The sequence below is a fragment of the Puma concolor genome, chromosome B2 (assembly GCF_028749965.1).
Source record: "Puma concolor isolate L17-30 chromosome B2, mPumCon1.1.hap2, whole genome shotgun sequence".
In the NCBI taxonomy this organism is placed as follows: domain Eukaryota; kingdom Metazoa; phylum Chordata; class Mammalia; order Carnivora; family Felidae; genus Puma; species Puma concolor.
Window position 1 is genome coordinate 19,019,600 of NC_141671.1, and position 15,010 is coordinate 19,034,609.

The window sequence follows — 15,010 nt, forward strand, 5'->3', positions numbered from 1 at the left end:
CTAGTAAAAGCAATGACACAGGGTTGTAAAATGGACACGACATTTTGTTATTCTGAATCCAGTCGTCAGAAACTTGATTTGATGCGTTGTCTGATACGCCATCTTTACATGTAACCGTGGCTTGCTCATTTCTACATGCTTTATCTTTCTGGCTCTTTGGCTTATGGCTAACCTAAATTTTATAATTTAATCTGAAACTTGAGCATTTCCACCACGGATATTTTTAAAATTTAGTCTGACAGTTATCAAGGATTCATTTGGAACTTGTAGGAGTCTGAGGACTCTAATAATATTTCTGGCTATTCATTTTCATTTTTGAACATTTATTATGCATTCTCATATTAATGGCTTTCCCAGTCATGTAATGAATTCTGGTTTTCAGTGAGGTGGCATTTTATGAAATTTGTGTAAGTCCCAGGAGACTATGAAACTCTTGGCATTTCACATCATTTTGACTTTTGCTGAAATTTTGGATCATGTTTATCCCTGGTTAGATTTCAAGAAGGAATTAATTCACACGCTGGAATTTAGCGGTTTAAAACAAATATGGACACAAGCAAGCACCAACGCTGAGCACGTTTTCTACAAGATCATTCTATCTCGCCGAAATGAAATGGCATCATAGCACTGTCCGAATTCCTGTCAATCCTGCAGTGCAAGCTTCTCTGTGCAAATTGGCTAGTGTCCTTAATTTGTTGAGGGCCCTTTGCATTAATTAAAAATGATAAAAACAAAGTATTTGAACGTGACCTTCATTTGGCATTTGTATTAACTTTTCTTATCCTCTTTTATTTAATTCTTCCACTTCTGTTGTTCAATTAGTGTTTGACCCCTTTAGGAGAGATGTAAATTAAATGACATTTCAATGCCATCCCATATTTAAAATCCTGTGTTAGTTGTGGATCATAAATGATGATCTTCATTCTTTAGCTAATTTATTCATTTAACAATTTCCCTCCAGAAGTTTCGGCAGAAGGCTCTGAAGCAAACTAAGCAGAAGAAATCCAAGTCGGCTGAATTTCTGATGGGTGAGCCTTGCTTGATGAGTTATTGCTCATAATTTGTGTAAGGATTAATTAACTAATTACAGACAAATGGCTGTGGGCGAAATTTTGCTCTTGCTTGTCAGGGTGCAATTTGTAATTATTTTAATCATTTATTCTTTTTTTTTTTAAGAGTTAATTTTAACCTAATTCTGTTTTGGTGACATTTGAGGATGATACACTTGAGTCTTTCCGCACAAGAATTACTGGGAGGAATTTTCTGCTTGTCATTGGAATACATTTTGCTTTAGAATGATCTTCTGACCTCCTTGTTTTGCTCTAGTTAAAGAAGATAGAGAGGCTACGGAAGGCATTGGGAACCCAGCTTTTAACGTGAGCAGCCCGGATCTCTTAGCACATCAGACTTCAGACAGGAAAGTTATTAGACGTGACACGCTGGATCCTACCCTTGCAGCTCACCAACAAAAATTCAGGCTGCTGGCCTCTGCTGAACCAAAAGGTGTGACTTCAGTCCTGATTATCTTCATACTCGCTGACAGTTGCCGTGCTTCTGATCTAACCTGGGCATCCTGGAGCCGGCATCAGGCATTCCATCCCAGCGTGTCTGCACAGGCTTCCTGAGAGGCTCTGGATGCCACGCGGAGGGCACACGTAGGATCTGTTTTGCCATTGGTATGCAGGCCATAATCTCATATGTGAAGGTTGCTGAGCAGTGAATCCAGTCTTGTCTCGGGGTGCTGAGATGGAACGGGTTCAATCTCAGGACATCACACTCTGGGGCAGATAGGGGATGAAATGCTGACACTCCCATTTATAGGATGCCATTGTGCCAGTATGTTCGTAAACGATGCGGGCCTCTCACTCTGGGGCCTTAAGACCTCAATGGCCCCTTCCTTTGGAAAAGGACAGTTTCTCTATAGGTTGGGACATCTGTGCTAGGAGCTTCACTTAACATCTGCTAAATGCAGAAAGCATGCCTTAGTAGTTAGGATTTATATGCAGGAATCCACATTCACCCACAGTTTCCTCCGTTTTCTGGCATAGGGCTATTTCCAATAGTTAACTATTTAAAAGATTCTACCCAAGCAAGGGGAATGCGTACATACTTAGCATCGGGCTGATACAAGATGGCGGACTCCTAGAGAGAGGGAGAGAGACAGCTCTTCTTCTAAGCTTGGGCCTCTTTGCTGCCAAGAGGGAAAGATTGTTTATTCTGTACCTATCGAGAAGGAAGTCATTAAAACTTGCTGTCTTTGCTCTCGTCTTCATCCATCGAACAGGACAAAAGACATCAGAATTGAATGACCAGATAGCTTTTTGAAAGGGAGCCGTCTGAAGTAATGAAGCATGAGCTGGCACAGATGTGTTTCTCTGCTGGTCCCACTTAGCAGCCTCATCGTGATTTCCACCTGTACAGAGCAGGCAATCCAGATCCCCATGGGTTAGCATGGTGTACAGAGCATTTATTGTACCAATTTTGATTCCTAAGGCTCGGGGGAAATTCTACCAGCCTCTAGATTTCTGCATTCTACGTCGTATCATGCGTGTTCTAATCAGTGAATTTGGCTTGGCTTATTCTCCTTGCATGTGTCTGTGTGTATTTTTCTGGAAGTCTGTGAAAAGTGGCTAGACGTAGGGCTATCGCTTATGAAAATAAAAGCCTCCGTTTGCAAGTGCTTAGTATCAGTTAGTCGCTATGCTAAGCGTTTTATGTGCACTCTCTTCTCTCATTTTGTACTTCCTTGGGCATATTAGGATACATATCAGCTAATGCAATAGAAGCCTCAATAACAGAGGCTTAGGCTTGCTCTAGTACCTTCTGTTTCGTTCCTTTGGATTCCTTAAGCTCGTTCCCATCTGCATGATCCAACATGACTTGATATCAGCTCCATGTTCCAAGCTCTGGGAAGGAAGCTGAAGGTCACAGACCCAGAATTACATGTATTGTTTCTGTTTATAACCCTCTGGCTGGAAACTGGTCACCTGACAAGTCTAGTCACAGAGACCGGAAAATGTTGTTACCTGGGAGTCAAGTTTCCAGCTGCAACTGGGGGGGGGTTCGTGAATGTATATTGTATCCAACCGGTAGACTCTACATCCAGTATATTTTATTACTCTCCTCATTTTATAGACGAGAAAATCTAGGTTTTAACTTGACTGAAGTAAGAAAGAGAATAAATGGTGGAATAAGGGATTTAAGCCAAGTCTCATTTGACTCCGTGATCTCCACATCTCATCCCACTGCCATATGCCTTCCCTCTTTTTTTTATGGGACATGTCACAGGGCATTGTGCGGGAAGATCAAGACAACATCTTGAGAGGTTGCTGACATATTCAGAAGGGAGACTCTAGAGCTGGGTCAGACATTCAAGATCAGCGACCTCCCAAGCTGGCAAAGAAAATTCTGGCAGAGTGACAGATGTTCAGCAGCATGAAGGAGACTTAGGGACCCATGGCATTCGTCTGGCTTCTTCTTGTTCAACCCCGGACTCTGAAGGAAAACTTCTGGTACCTTCAGTGCAAAGATTTTTTTTTAGGTCTTTGGTTCCTGTGGTGGGAAATCAGTCTTTCTTATGGAGCTAGGGTGTTTCACCACAAGAGAGAAGTGTGTCCCTTAGCACAAATGAAGGCTGGAGCAGGCTTTTTTTTTTTTTGTTTTTTTACAAATTTATATTCAACAGAGGTGTTCAGGTTTTTTCAGTAGGAATTCTTATTCTCCGTGATCCCAGAAGACTAGAAGCCTACGTGGAAACCTTGAATTTTAAGTTTTTTGATGAATATTCAGAGGTGGAGTACCAACTTGATGGCTTGGCTGATAGAAGCTGAATAAAGCCAGTCATGGAGAATAATTACATTTATGGTACAGTAAGTGTTGGTGAGAGAGGATAGGATGAGGTCTATGAAAAGGATGACATTTGTGATAAGTGTTGGGGCGGAAGTAATTATGGGTAAGTGTTATAAAGTAGAAATATAATGCGAGCCACACACACAACCTTACATTTTCTTTTTTTTTTTTTTTTTTTTATAAATTTTTTTTTTCAACGTTTATTTATTTTTGGGACAGAGAGAGACAGAGCATGAACGGGGGAGGAGCAGAGAGAGAGGGAGACACAGAATCGGAAACAGGCTCCAGGCTCTGAGCCATCAGCCCAGAGCCTGATGCGGGGCTTGAACTCACGGACCGCGAGATCGTGACCTGGCTGAAGTCGGACGCTTAACCGACTGCGCCACCCAGGCGCCCCACAACCTTACATTTTCTAATGTAAGTTCACATTAATAAAAAGAAACTAGTGAACTAATTTTAATAATACATTTTATTTAAAACAATAGCTACAAATATCTACAAATATTATTATTTCAAGTAATAATCAATGTAAACATTTAAAGATACTTCACTTTTGGGGGGGTATGAAGTCTTTGAAATCTGTGTGTGTTTTACATTGACAACAAATCCTAACGTGGGCTAGCCTTATTTCAAGTACTCCATAGGTGTATGTGGCTGGTGTCTTGTACTAAGCAATGTGATTGTAGCTAACTACTTCTGGAAGTTTAGCTGTGCAAATCTGCATGGTAGATTTTCAAGAACTCTTAGAGAGCTATAACATCCCAACACCCCAAATGCTGCTTAACCAATATTGACCCACTGTATAATATTCCCAACATGGTCTCAATTGTACTTGTTGTTTCTAATATCAGTTCTATGATATTAAAGAAGTCTGAACACAAAGGGTATTCCCAGACATAGGCTGAGTGAGTTCTGCGTGCCAGGAAATAGTAGCTTCTCCATGATTTTAAAGAAGGCCTATACCAAAGGCCAACTTCCTTGATGCTGGTTTTGTATGTAGGAGTTTCCACGAGACGAGTATAATTGCTTAGGTAAACATATATTGCTTTATCACTTTTACATATGCCTAAAATTAGAATTTATGTTCCTCTGTTAGTGTTTATCAACCCTGGCTATATATGAGAATTATCTAGAAGTGAGAGACTCTTTGGCACTCATAACCTTCAGGATGGTCGTTGGGTAGGTCTACATTCCAAGTTTTCTACAAGGCATTTTGATGGACAGCGTGGGTTGAGACCTGCCACTATGGGCCTCTTCCCATATCTGGGAGATAGAAGGTAGTAATTGTCATGAGTGACAGTTAGTTGGCCTGGTTCTGGAAGATGGAAGGAGAGAGAAAATTTTGTGACTCAAAGGTAGAGAGAGCAGAGTGGAAGGAACAAAAAGAAACTTTAGATGGAAAATCCAGAAATGATTTATTATCATCCTGACACAATTAGCCAGACATTACATAGGTAGGGGTTATACCATCTGTCTTCTGGAACATGGTCAACATTTAGAAAAAAAATTATTTGCAGGGTGCCTGGGTGGCTCAGTCTGGTAAGCGTCTGTCTCTGAGTTTCGGCTCAGATCATGATCTCACAGTTTCATGAGTTCAAGCTCTGTGTCAGGCTCTGCTCTGACAGCAGGGAGCCTGCTTGGGATTCTCTTTCTCTTTTCTCTCTGCCCCTCCCCTGCTCACACTGTCTCTGGCTCTCTCAAAAATAAATAAATAAATAAATAAATAAATAAATAAATAAATAAACTTTAAAAATCAAAAAAAGAAAGAAACAAGTTATTTGCTACATCTCTATTCAAACCCACCCTGTTTGCCTGACTTTGAGAGACCCTCCAAAAAAGGATTCAATTGCAAATTAAATGTACAATTTTATGGTCAGTGAATGAAGAAGAAATATGTGATTTTAGAAACTTGAGATATTATAGAACACAGTGTTTCTTGTTAATATTAAAAAAAAGAAAATTTTATATCATCTACCCGTGTGATTACTTAGGCAAGAGGGTAATTAGATATTTCCCTCACGGTATTATTACAATGAGCATAAATTATCATCCCATAAGTAAATATCAGTATATTTCCACCTTTTAGATGCTTAACAAAAAAACATTAGTAAGAATTATGGGATTATTTTTGGTCACATGTCCTCTGTTCCATCATGCCCAGAACTTGTGCTTTGTGTGTGTGGACTGTTTTTCCAATCCCAGCTCATCCTCTCTGCTCATTGCCAGCTATGCACTGATCTGATGATGATGAGCCCATGGAAATTCAGAATTATAGTACTTGCAGAGGGGGCACCTGGGTGGCTCAGTTGGTTTAGTGTCCAACCCTTGATTTCAACTCAGGTCATGATCTCAGGTAATGGGATCAAGCCCCACATTGGGCTCTGTGCTGACATTGTGGAGCCTGCTTGGGATTCTTTCTCTCCCTCCCTCTCTGCCCCTTGACCACCCCCCACCCCAAATAGTCATTGAAGAGGGAGAGTGGCAGAGAACCACTCAGTGTGTGTGTGTGTGTGTGTGTGTGTGTGTGTATGTGTATGTGGAATCCCAGTTTAGCTGATTCAAGTATGTTCAGTCTAGGACTCAGTGCATGTCTGAGGATTTGTGGTTTAAAGGAGCCCAAAATGAACATAGCTTTTAGTGACAAAACTGATACAGAAGTTTAGGTTTTCTGATATATCAGTGATTTGGTCAATATCTTAGCAGTTGGACAGAAATGCCATTTTTTAAAAACCTAGTTTCCTTTAAATATTGGGTGGAAATTTAAAAAATACTTTCTAGCCATCAGATTAAGGAGTTACACTCTATCAATGAAATTCCATATTAAATTCAAACATTGCTAAGCTTTTCTTAGCTGCCATTTGGTCGGCTCATTTATTGCATTTCCATTTAAGAAAAAAGTAAGATGACTCCTAGGAAAGGGTTAATTCCAAGTAAGAGACAGTCAGACACACAAGCTTGATGTCATGCCAACAGCTCAGGACCAGAGAGGAAGGGAAATTTTTTTTTTTTTTTATTTGACTTTATCTTTTATTTTTTAAAATTTACATCCAAATTAGTTAGTATATAGTGAAGCAATGATTTCAGTAGATTCCTTAATGCCCCTTCCCCATTTATCCCATCCCCCCTCCCACAACCCCTCCAGCCACCCTCAGTATGTTCTCCATATTTATGAGTCTCTTCTGTTTTGTCCCCCTCCCTGTTTTTTTATATTATTTTTATTTCCCTTCCCTTATGTTCATCTGTTTTGTCTCTTAAAGTCCTCATATGAGTGAAGTCATATGATTTTTGTCTTTCTCTGACTGACTAATTTCACTTAGCATAATACCCTCCAGTTCTATCCACGTAGTTGCAAATGGCAAGATTTCATTCTTTTTGATTCCTGAGTAATACTCCATTGTATATATAAACCACATCTTCTTTATCCATTCATCCATCTATGGACATTTGGATTCTTTCCATACTTTGTTTATTGTTGATAGTGCTGCTATAAACATGGGGGTGCATGTGTCCCTTCAAAACAGCATACCTGTATCCCTTGGATAAATGCCTAGTAGTGCAATTGCTGGGTCCTAGGGTAGTTCTATTTTTAGTTTTTTGAGGAACCTCCATACTGTTTTCCAGAGTGGCTGCACCAGCTTGCATTCCCACCAATGATGCAAAAGAGAGTCTCTTTCTCCGCACCCTCGCCAACATCTGTTGTTGCCTGAGTTGTTAATGTTGCCATTCCGGCAAGTGTCTCATTGTGGTTTTGATTTGTGTTTCCCTGATGATGAGTAATGTTGAGCATTTTTTCATGTGTCAGTTGGCCATCTGGATGTCTTCTTTGGAGAAGTGTCTATACATGTCTTTTGCCCATTTCTTCACTGGATTATTTGTTTTTTGGGTGTTGAGTTTGATAAGTTCTTTGTACATTTTGGATACTAACTCTTTATCTGATATGTCATTTGCAAATATCTTCTCCCATTCTGTGAGTTGCCTTTTAGTTTTGCTGATTGTTTCCTTCGCTGTGCAGAAGCTTTTTATTTTGATGAGGTCCCAGTAGTTCATTTTTGCTTTTGTTTCCCTTGCCTCCAGAGACATGTTGAGTAAGAAATTGCCGCGGGCAAGGTCCAGGAGGTTTTTGCCTGCTTTCTCCTCGAGGATTTTGATGGCTTCCTGTCTTACATTGAGGTCTTTTATCTACTTTTAGTTTATTTTTGTGTATGGTATAAGAAACTGGTCCAGGTTCATTCTTCTGCATGTCGCTGTCCAGTTTTCCCAGCACCACTTGCTGAAGAGACTGTCCTTATTCCATTGGATATCCTTTCCTGCTTTGTCAAAGGTTAGTTGCCCATACGTTTGTGGGTCCATTTCTGGGTTCTCTATTCTATTCCATTGATCTGAGTGTCTGTTCTGCTGCCAGTACCATAATGTCTTGATGGTTACAGCTTTGTAGTATAAGTCTGGGACTGTGTTGCCTCCTGCTTTGGTTTTCTTTTTCAAGATTGCTTTGGCTATTTGGGGTCTTTTCTGGTTCCATACAAATTTTAGGATTATTTGTTCTAGCTCTGTGAAGAATGCTGGTGTTACTTTGATAGGGATCGTGTTGAATATGTAGATTGCTTTGGGTAGTATCAACATTTTAACAATATTTGTTCTTTCTATCCAGGAACATGGAATCTTTTTCCATTTCTTTGTGTCTTCTTCAATTTATTTCACCAGCTTTCTATAGTTTTCGGTGTATAGATTTTTCACCTCTTTGGTTAGATTTATTCCTAGGTGTTTTATAGTTTTTGGTGCAACTGTAAATGGGATCGATTCCTTGATTTCTCTTTCTGTCGCTTCATTGTTGGTGTACAGGAATGCAACCAATTTCTGTGCATTGATTTTATATCCTGCAACTTTGCTGAATTCATGAATCAGTTCTAGCAGTTTTTTGGTGGAATCTTTTGGGTTTTCCATACAAAGTATCATGTCATCTGCGAAGAGTGAAAGTTTGACCTTCTCCTGGCCGATTTGGGTGCCTTTTATTTCTTTGTGTTGTCTGATTGCAGAGGCTAAGACTTCCAATACTATGTTGAATAACAGTGGCGAGAGTGGAAATCCCTGTCTTGTTCTTGACTTTAGGAGGAAAGCTCTCAGTTTTTCCCCATTGAGGGTGATATTAGCGTTGGGTTGCTCGTATATGGCTTTTATCATCTCGAGGTATGATCCTTCTATCCCTACTTTCTTGAGGGTTTTATCAAGAAAGGATGCTGTATTTTGTCAAATGCTTTCTCTGCATCTATTGAGAGGATCATATGGTTCTTGTCCTTTCTTTTATTGATGTGATGAATCACGTTAACTGTTTTGCGGATATTGAACTAGCCCTGCATCCCGGGTATAAACCCCACTTGGTTGTGGTGAATAATTTTTTTAATGTCTTGTTGGATCCGGTTGGCTAATATCTTGTTGAGGATTTTTGCATCCATGTTCATCAGGGAAATTGGTCTATAGTTTTCCTTTTTAGTGGGGTCTCTGTCTGGTTTTGGAATCAGGGTAATGCTGGCTTCATAGAAAGAGCTTGGAAGTTTTCCTTCCATTTCTATTTTTTGGAACAGTTTCAACTCTTCCTTAAATGTTTGGTAGAATTCCCCTGGAAAGCCATCTGGCCCTGGACTCTTGTTTTTTGGCAGATTTTTGATTACTAATTCGATTTCCTTACTGGTTATGGGTCTGTTCAAATTTTCTATTTCTTCCTTTTTCAGTTTTGGTAGTGAATATGTTTCTATGAATTTGTCCATTTCTTCCAGACTGCCCATTTTGTTGGCATATAATTGCTCATAATATTCTCTTATTATTGTTTTTATTTCTGTTGTGTTGGTTGTGATTTCTCCTCTTTCATTCTTGATTTTACTTCTTTGGGTCCTTTCCTTTTTCTTCTTGATCAAACTGGCTAGTGGTTTATCAATTTTGTTAATTCTTTCAAAGAACCAGCTTCTGGGTTCATTGATCTGTTCTACTGTTTTTGTGGTTTCGATAGCATTAGTTTCTGCTTTAATCTTTATTATTTCCTGTCTTCTGCTGGTTTGGGGTTTTATTTGCTGTTCTATTTCCAGCTCCTCAAGGCATAAGGTTAGGTTGTGTATCTGAGATATTTCTTCCTTCTTTAGGAAGACCTGGATTGCTAGATACTTTCCTCTTATGATTGCCTTTGCTGTGTCCCAGAGGTTTTGGGTTGTGGTGCTATCATTTTCATTGACTTCCATATAGTTTTTAATTTCTTCTTTAACAGCTTGGTTAGCTCCTTCATTCTTTAGTAGGATGTTCTTCAGTTTCCACGTATTTGTTACCTTTCCAAATTCTTTCTTGTGGTTGATTTCGAGTTTCATAGCATTGTGGTCTGAAAATATACACGGTATGATCTTGATCTTTTTGTACTTACTTAGGGATGATTTGTGTCCCAGTATATGGTCTATTATGGAGAACGTTCCATGTGCACTGGGGAAGAATACATATTCTGCTGCTTTAGGATGAAATGTTCTGAATATATCTGTTAAGTCCATCTGGTCCAATGTGTCATTCAAAGCCATTGTTTCCTTGTTGATTTTTGGATTAGATGGTCTGTCCATTGCTGTGAGTGGGGTGTGCAAATTTTGATTACAGTAGTGTTTGCCAATCATATTGTCCCATGATCTAATCCCCAGGCATTTCTTCCTGGTTTTTTGGGAGAGGGTCTTGGAATAAGAACTGAGATCTCTGTCAGTTGTTGAAGAACCACAATGGTTCTACCTGCTAACTTGTGTAATGTGGAGGAGTACCTTGTGGGCAAAGACTATGTATATCCCTTCACTTGACATTGCCAATGGCACATGGGATGGATGGAGGCATGAGTCTAAGGTCTGATCAGAACAAAAGAAGATTTTGGAGAGAATGTGCCATAGCCTAGAATGGGTACCAGCAAATATTAGTATTGGAGGCAACAGTTGTCACTGGAGGTGGCCCCAATGGCAGCTCTGGAATTGACAACAAATGGTTTTCCTGTGGCTTCATAGAGTGGAGGCGCCACCATTGATTCCATGATGAGAATGGTTTGAAAAACTCCTCTGTTAGTAGAAAAACCTTTACATAGGCAGCAGCAAAGCAGAAGGAGGAGCGGTAGAGAAAGAAAATGGCAAATGTTCTAAAGACACTGAGGGAAATTAGTTTGGGCATATGTGATCTAAGGCCTTAGATCCTTCCAGCAGAGATGAGGGGTAATTTGAAATAAGGGTAGGAGATCCATAATAGTTGTGCCTGAGCCAAAGAAATCATGGATTACGGTTACAAATGTGACTCTAAATCTAATTTCAGATTGGTGTAGCCATTAAAGTTACACCTGCACAAAAATTTGTAATAAAAATAACTTGTAGTGCACATGTAAAGTGCATAATTCAAATTGTCTGAGCAGATATGTGATGAGAATTGTTTCTCCCCATAGTGCACATAGCCTAGGTTATTTTAGAAGTCATGTTGTATAAAACTGTTTACATCACTCTCACTTGTGGCTATTTTCCCCTTAAGATGGGAAACAAGTGTTATATGAAATTTATAGAACATTTAAAATATTTTAATGTTTATTTATTTTTGAGAGAGAGAGAGAGACAGAGTGTGAGTGGGGTTGGGGCAGAGAGAGAGGGAGACACAGAATCCGAAGCAGGTTCCAGGCTCCAAGCTGTCAGCACAGAGCCCGACTCGGGGCTCGAACTCACAAACTGTGAGATCACGACCTGAGCTGAAGTCAGACGCTCAACCGACTGAGCTACCCAGGCACCCCTAAATTTATAGAACATTAAAAAATATATATTCTTTTTGCTTTAAGACATTTCAACTGTTATTAAGATGAAGGAAATAGACAGGCAAATCATTTGCTTTAGGTTTATTGAACTGACCTGGATTTGTGTCTGTAGACCCCATTTGGCTCCTAAGTGAGTTGAATCTCCTTCATTGACCTCAAAGGCTAAAAATAAACACTCAGGAATGTATCCTTCTTTCTGAAATGAAGAAAAAATTTATGGAGATACATGAAAGAGAAAATATTTGGTCAGTTTATACAAATCAACACACATCAATTTAAGTTTACTTTCCTGTTTTTGTTTTTTTTGTTTTTTTTTAAATGGAGTAAGAGTTCTAGAACAACATTCAGTTTGGGAAAGAGCATTTTAATCAGATATTTGAGTTTTGAGAATTTCAATAGAATAAGAAAAGTTTCATTTATTGTCCTCTCAGAAAGAACTGCCTGCTTACAGTTAATCAGACAGATTTGCCCAGGAAATTAGGAGAACGTCTATTTGTGTTATCTTTTCCTGTTTCTGTTAATGCTAAAATTGAAACCATTGGTAACACTTTTTACCAACCATTCAGCACAATTATTTTCTGTGTTGTCTTCAAGTCGATGTTAGCAAAACCCCTAATGGATAACTGTGTTCGTAAGATAATATTTTATAAAATCGTTCGTACATCGTTGGTTGGTTGGGATAGGAATTCTTTTAAGAATGATTTTAACATTGAGAGATGTTGCGTTGTTACTCTGGTTCATGGATGAGAAATGGGCTCACACATTACAACCACTGGATCTATTTATACGCCGGTGAAATTTATATAGCTTTAACATAAAAATGTGAGCATAAGAATGTATACGAGGGTGGAAAGGATGGTTAAGAATCTTAGAATCGTGGAAATGCTAGACTGGAAATCACAAAGCTGGTATTGCAGAAGTCCAAGTCTTTTCCTAATATAAACAGCTGCCCAGTAAAAGGACAGAACAAAATGATACAGGACAATGTTTTCTGCCGCATTAGCGATGCGATCATCGTCTTAGCAGCTGGACGTGTTACTGGATTGTTTACCCACATCCTCTGAAATAGTTGGTGAAATTTTAAAAGACATAACTTCCTATCAGAATAAGAAGTTGCACCATACCAATGCAGTTTCATATACATTCAAACTTTGCAAGCCATGATGTTGACTAGAGTCAATGGTTGCATTTCCATTTTAAGAACAATTTTGTTAGAAAAGTTTTTCGTGACCTTAGTATTTTATGCTCTTAAATATAAATTAGTCCTTCATCTCCAAATAACTCCATTTAGAGTTTCTTTCAGATCACTTTTGTTTTCTATTAGAGAGAATTTAACAGCAAATTGACCAAAAACCTTATTTCAAAAACAACCCAGGGGAAGTCCGTTCACGACTTTCCAAAGGGTTCACCTTTGCTTTAGGAGATAAAGTGTAGTCATCTATAAATTTCCAGAGTTTTCAGAGAAAGGATTATTAATTAAGATTATTTAAACTAAATCTAATAATCCATGGTATTGATTGCTTCCATATTGAAATGTGCTGCACTGTGATGAAAACATTACTACCTGGGCAGACTGGGTGGCTCAGTCAGTTAAGGTTCTGACTTCAGCTTAGGTTATGATCTCAGAGTTTGTGAGCTCGAGCCCCGCATGGGGCTCTGTGCTGACAGCCTGGAGCCTGCTTTGGATTCTGTGTCTCCCTCTCTCTCTACCTCTTGCCTGCTCACACTCTGTCTGTCTCTCTCTCAAAAATAAATAAACATTAAAAAAAATTAAGAAAACATTACTACCTAAATGAAGTCTTAAACATAGTGCATAAATACAAGTAACCTTAGATCCATGAGGAAGACGTATTATTAAATGAATGATGGCGCAATAAAAAAGGTTAGGGTGGGGCTCTTGGGTGGCTCAGTGAGTTGAGCGTCCCACTCTTGATTTCGGCACAGGTCATGATCCCTGGGTCGTGGGAACGAGCTTCGTGTTAGGCTCTGCACTGACAATGCAAGCCTGCCTGGCATTCTTTCTCTGCCTCTTCCCCCCCCCCCCCTCCCCTGCTCACTTTCTCTCTCCCTATCTCTCTCTCTTAAAAAAGAAAAAAAGATTAGAGGGTGATTGATGTTTAATTTCAGGTAGGTCCTAATTTGAAAGGCAATATTACACACTACATACATCAATTTATTTACATGTAGAATCATGCTGCCAGGCTTCAAGCTAGAAAAAAAAAAAGGAAATCCACCTTGATATTTTTGGAAGGACTTTGAAACATGTGTAAAAAAAATAGTATATTTATACTTCACCTTTGAATTATCGCCATTACTTAAGTAATGGAAAGATCTTCTTGTTTAGGAGCTAGCTACTTAGGGACACACTCTACCGCTGCGGATTTGAGGTCCAGGGGAGCACAGGATGCATTAATGCCTCGAGGTGCTGTGGGATAATGCCCTGCAGGAATTATGCACTCAACGGCACTATGGTGGTTTGAAAGTTAAGATGCCTCATAATCTACCACGAGGGAGGGCCTTCGGGGAAGAAAGAATATGGCTCAATTAATTAGTACTTGTTAGCAAACTTCTACTGTTACCCTATTTAGATTTTCAAATCACTGATATCTCAAATACCCACAAGATGTGGAAAGGAAGTAAGAATAAGCAGTTGAGAAGGCGAATTTGCCCAACAGGGCACCCGTTCTGGAATACAGGGTTAGTGGTCAAGTAATTGGCACAGGCTAGCTTTTCTGTAAAGATGAAAAAAGAACTATTATCCGTTTGCTGTTTTTAACCCGGCTGTTAAAGAAATTCATGCCTTTCAGTTTGAATTTCTGAGTAAGATGAATACTCTTGATGACGACCAACGGACTCCTATGCAAAATCTAATATAAATAATTTAATTTTTGAGAGCACTCTGGAGCTTTTCTGGGTGTTCCTTTTCTTAAAAAACTTTTTGTTTTAATGTTTATTCATTGAGAGTGACAAAGAGACAAAGTGTATGCGGGAGAGGGGCAGAGAGAAAGGGAGACCCAGAATCTGAAGCACGCTCCAGGCTCGGTGCTACCAGCACAGAGCTTGATGTGGGGCTCGAACCCACAAACCATGAGGTCATGACCTGAGCTGAGCTGAAGTTGGATGCTTAACCCACTTTTCTATACTCATTTTGTCTTCTAAGTGGCTATAGTTGGTATTTAGAAAAGTTAATGATTCTTAACGATTTTCTGGTTTTTTTCAAGCTATTGTGCCAATAATATCTCCTTTGTTCTAAAAGTTTTTTGGTTACATCTCTTCTGCTTTCATGGTAGGGAAGCATATCATCTTCAAGTAATAATTGCATAAGATACAATGATTTTCAATAGTTTGAGCTCATCTACCCCTTTA

At 39.2% G+C, this 15,010-nt stretch overlaps 1 protein-coding gene across 2 annotated transcripts in view; it reads left to right on the forward strand.

Annotated features, from left to right (window-relative positions):
• LOC112853414 (orofacial cleft 1 candidate gene 1 protein) overlaps positions 1–15,010 on the forward strand; it is a 200,033-nt gene that overhangs the window by 99,769 nt on the left and 85,254 nt on the right. For both annotated transcript variants that reach the window (XM_086706313.1, XM_086706314.1), the window contains exons 6-7: positions 962–1,028; positions 1,327–1,503. In XM_086706313.1, the coding sequence (XP_086562439.1) occupies positions 962–1,028; positions 1,327–1,503 (244 nt within the window). The remainder of the gene's footprint in view (positions 1–961; positions 1,029–1,326; positions 1,504–15,010) is intronic.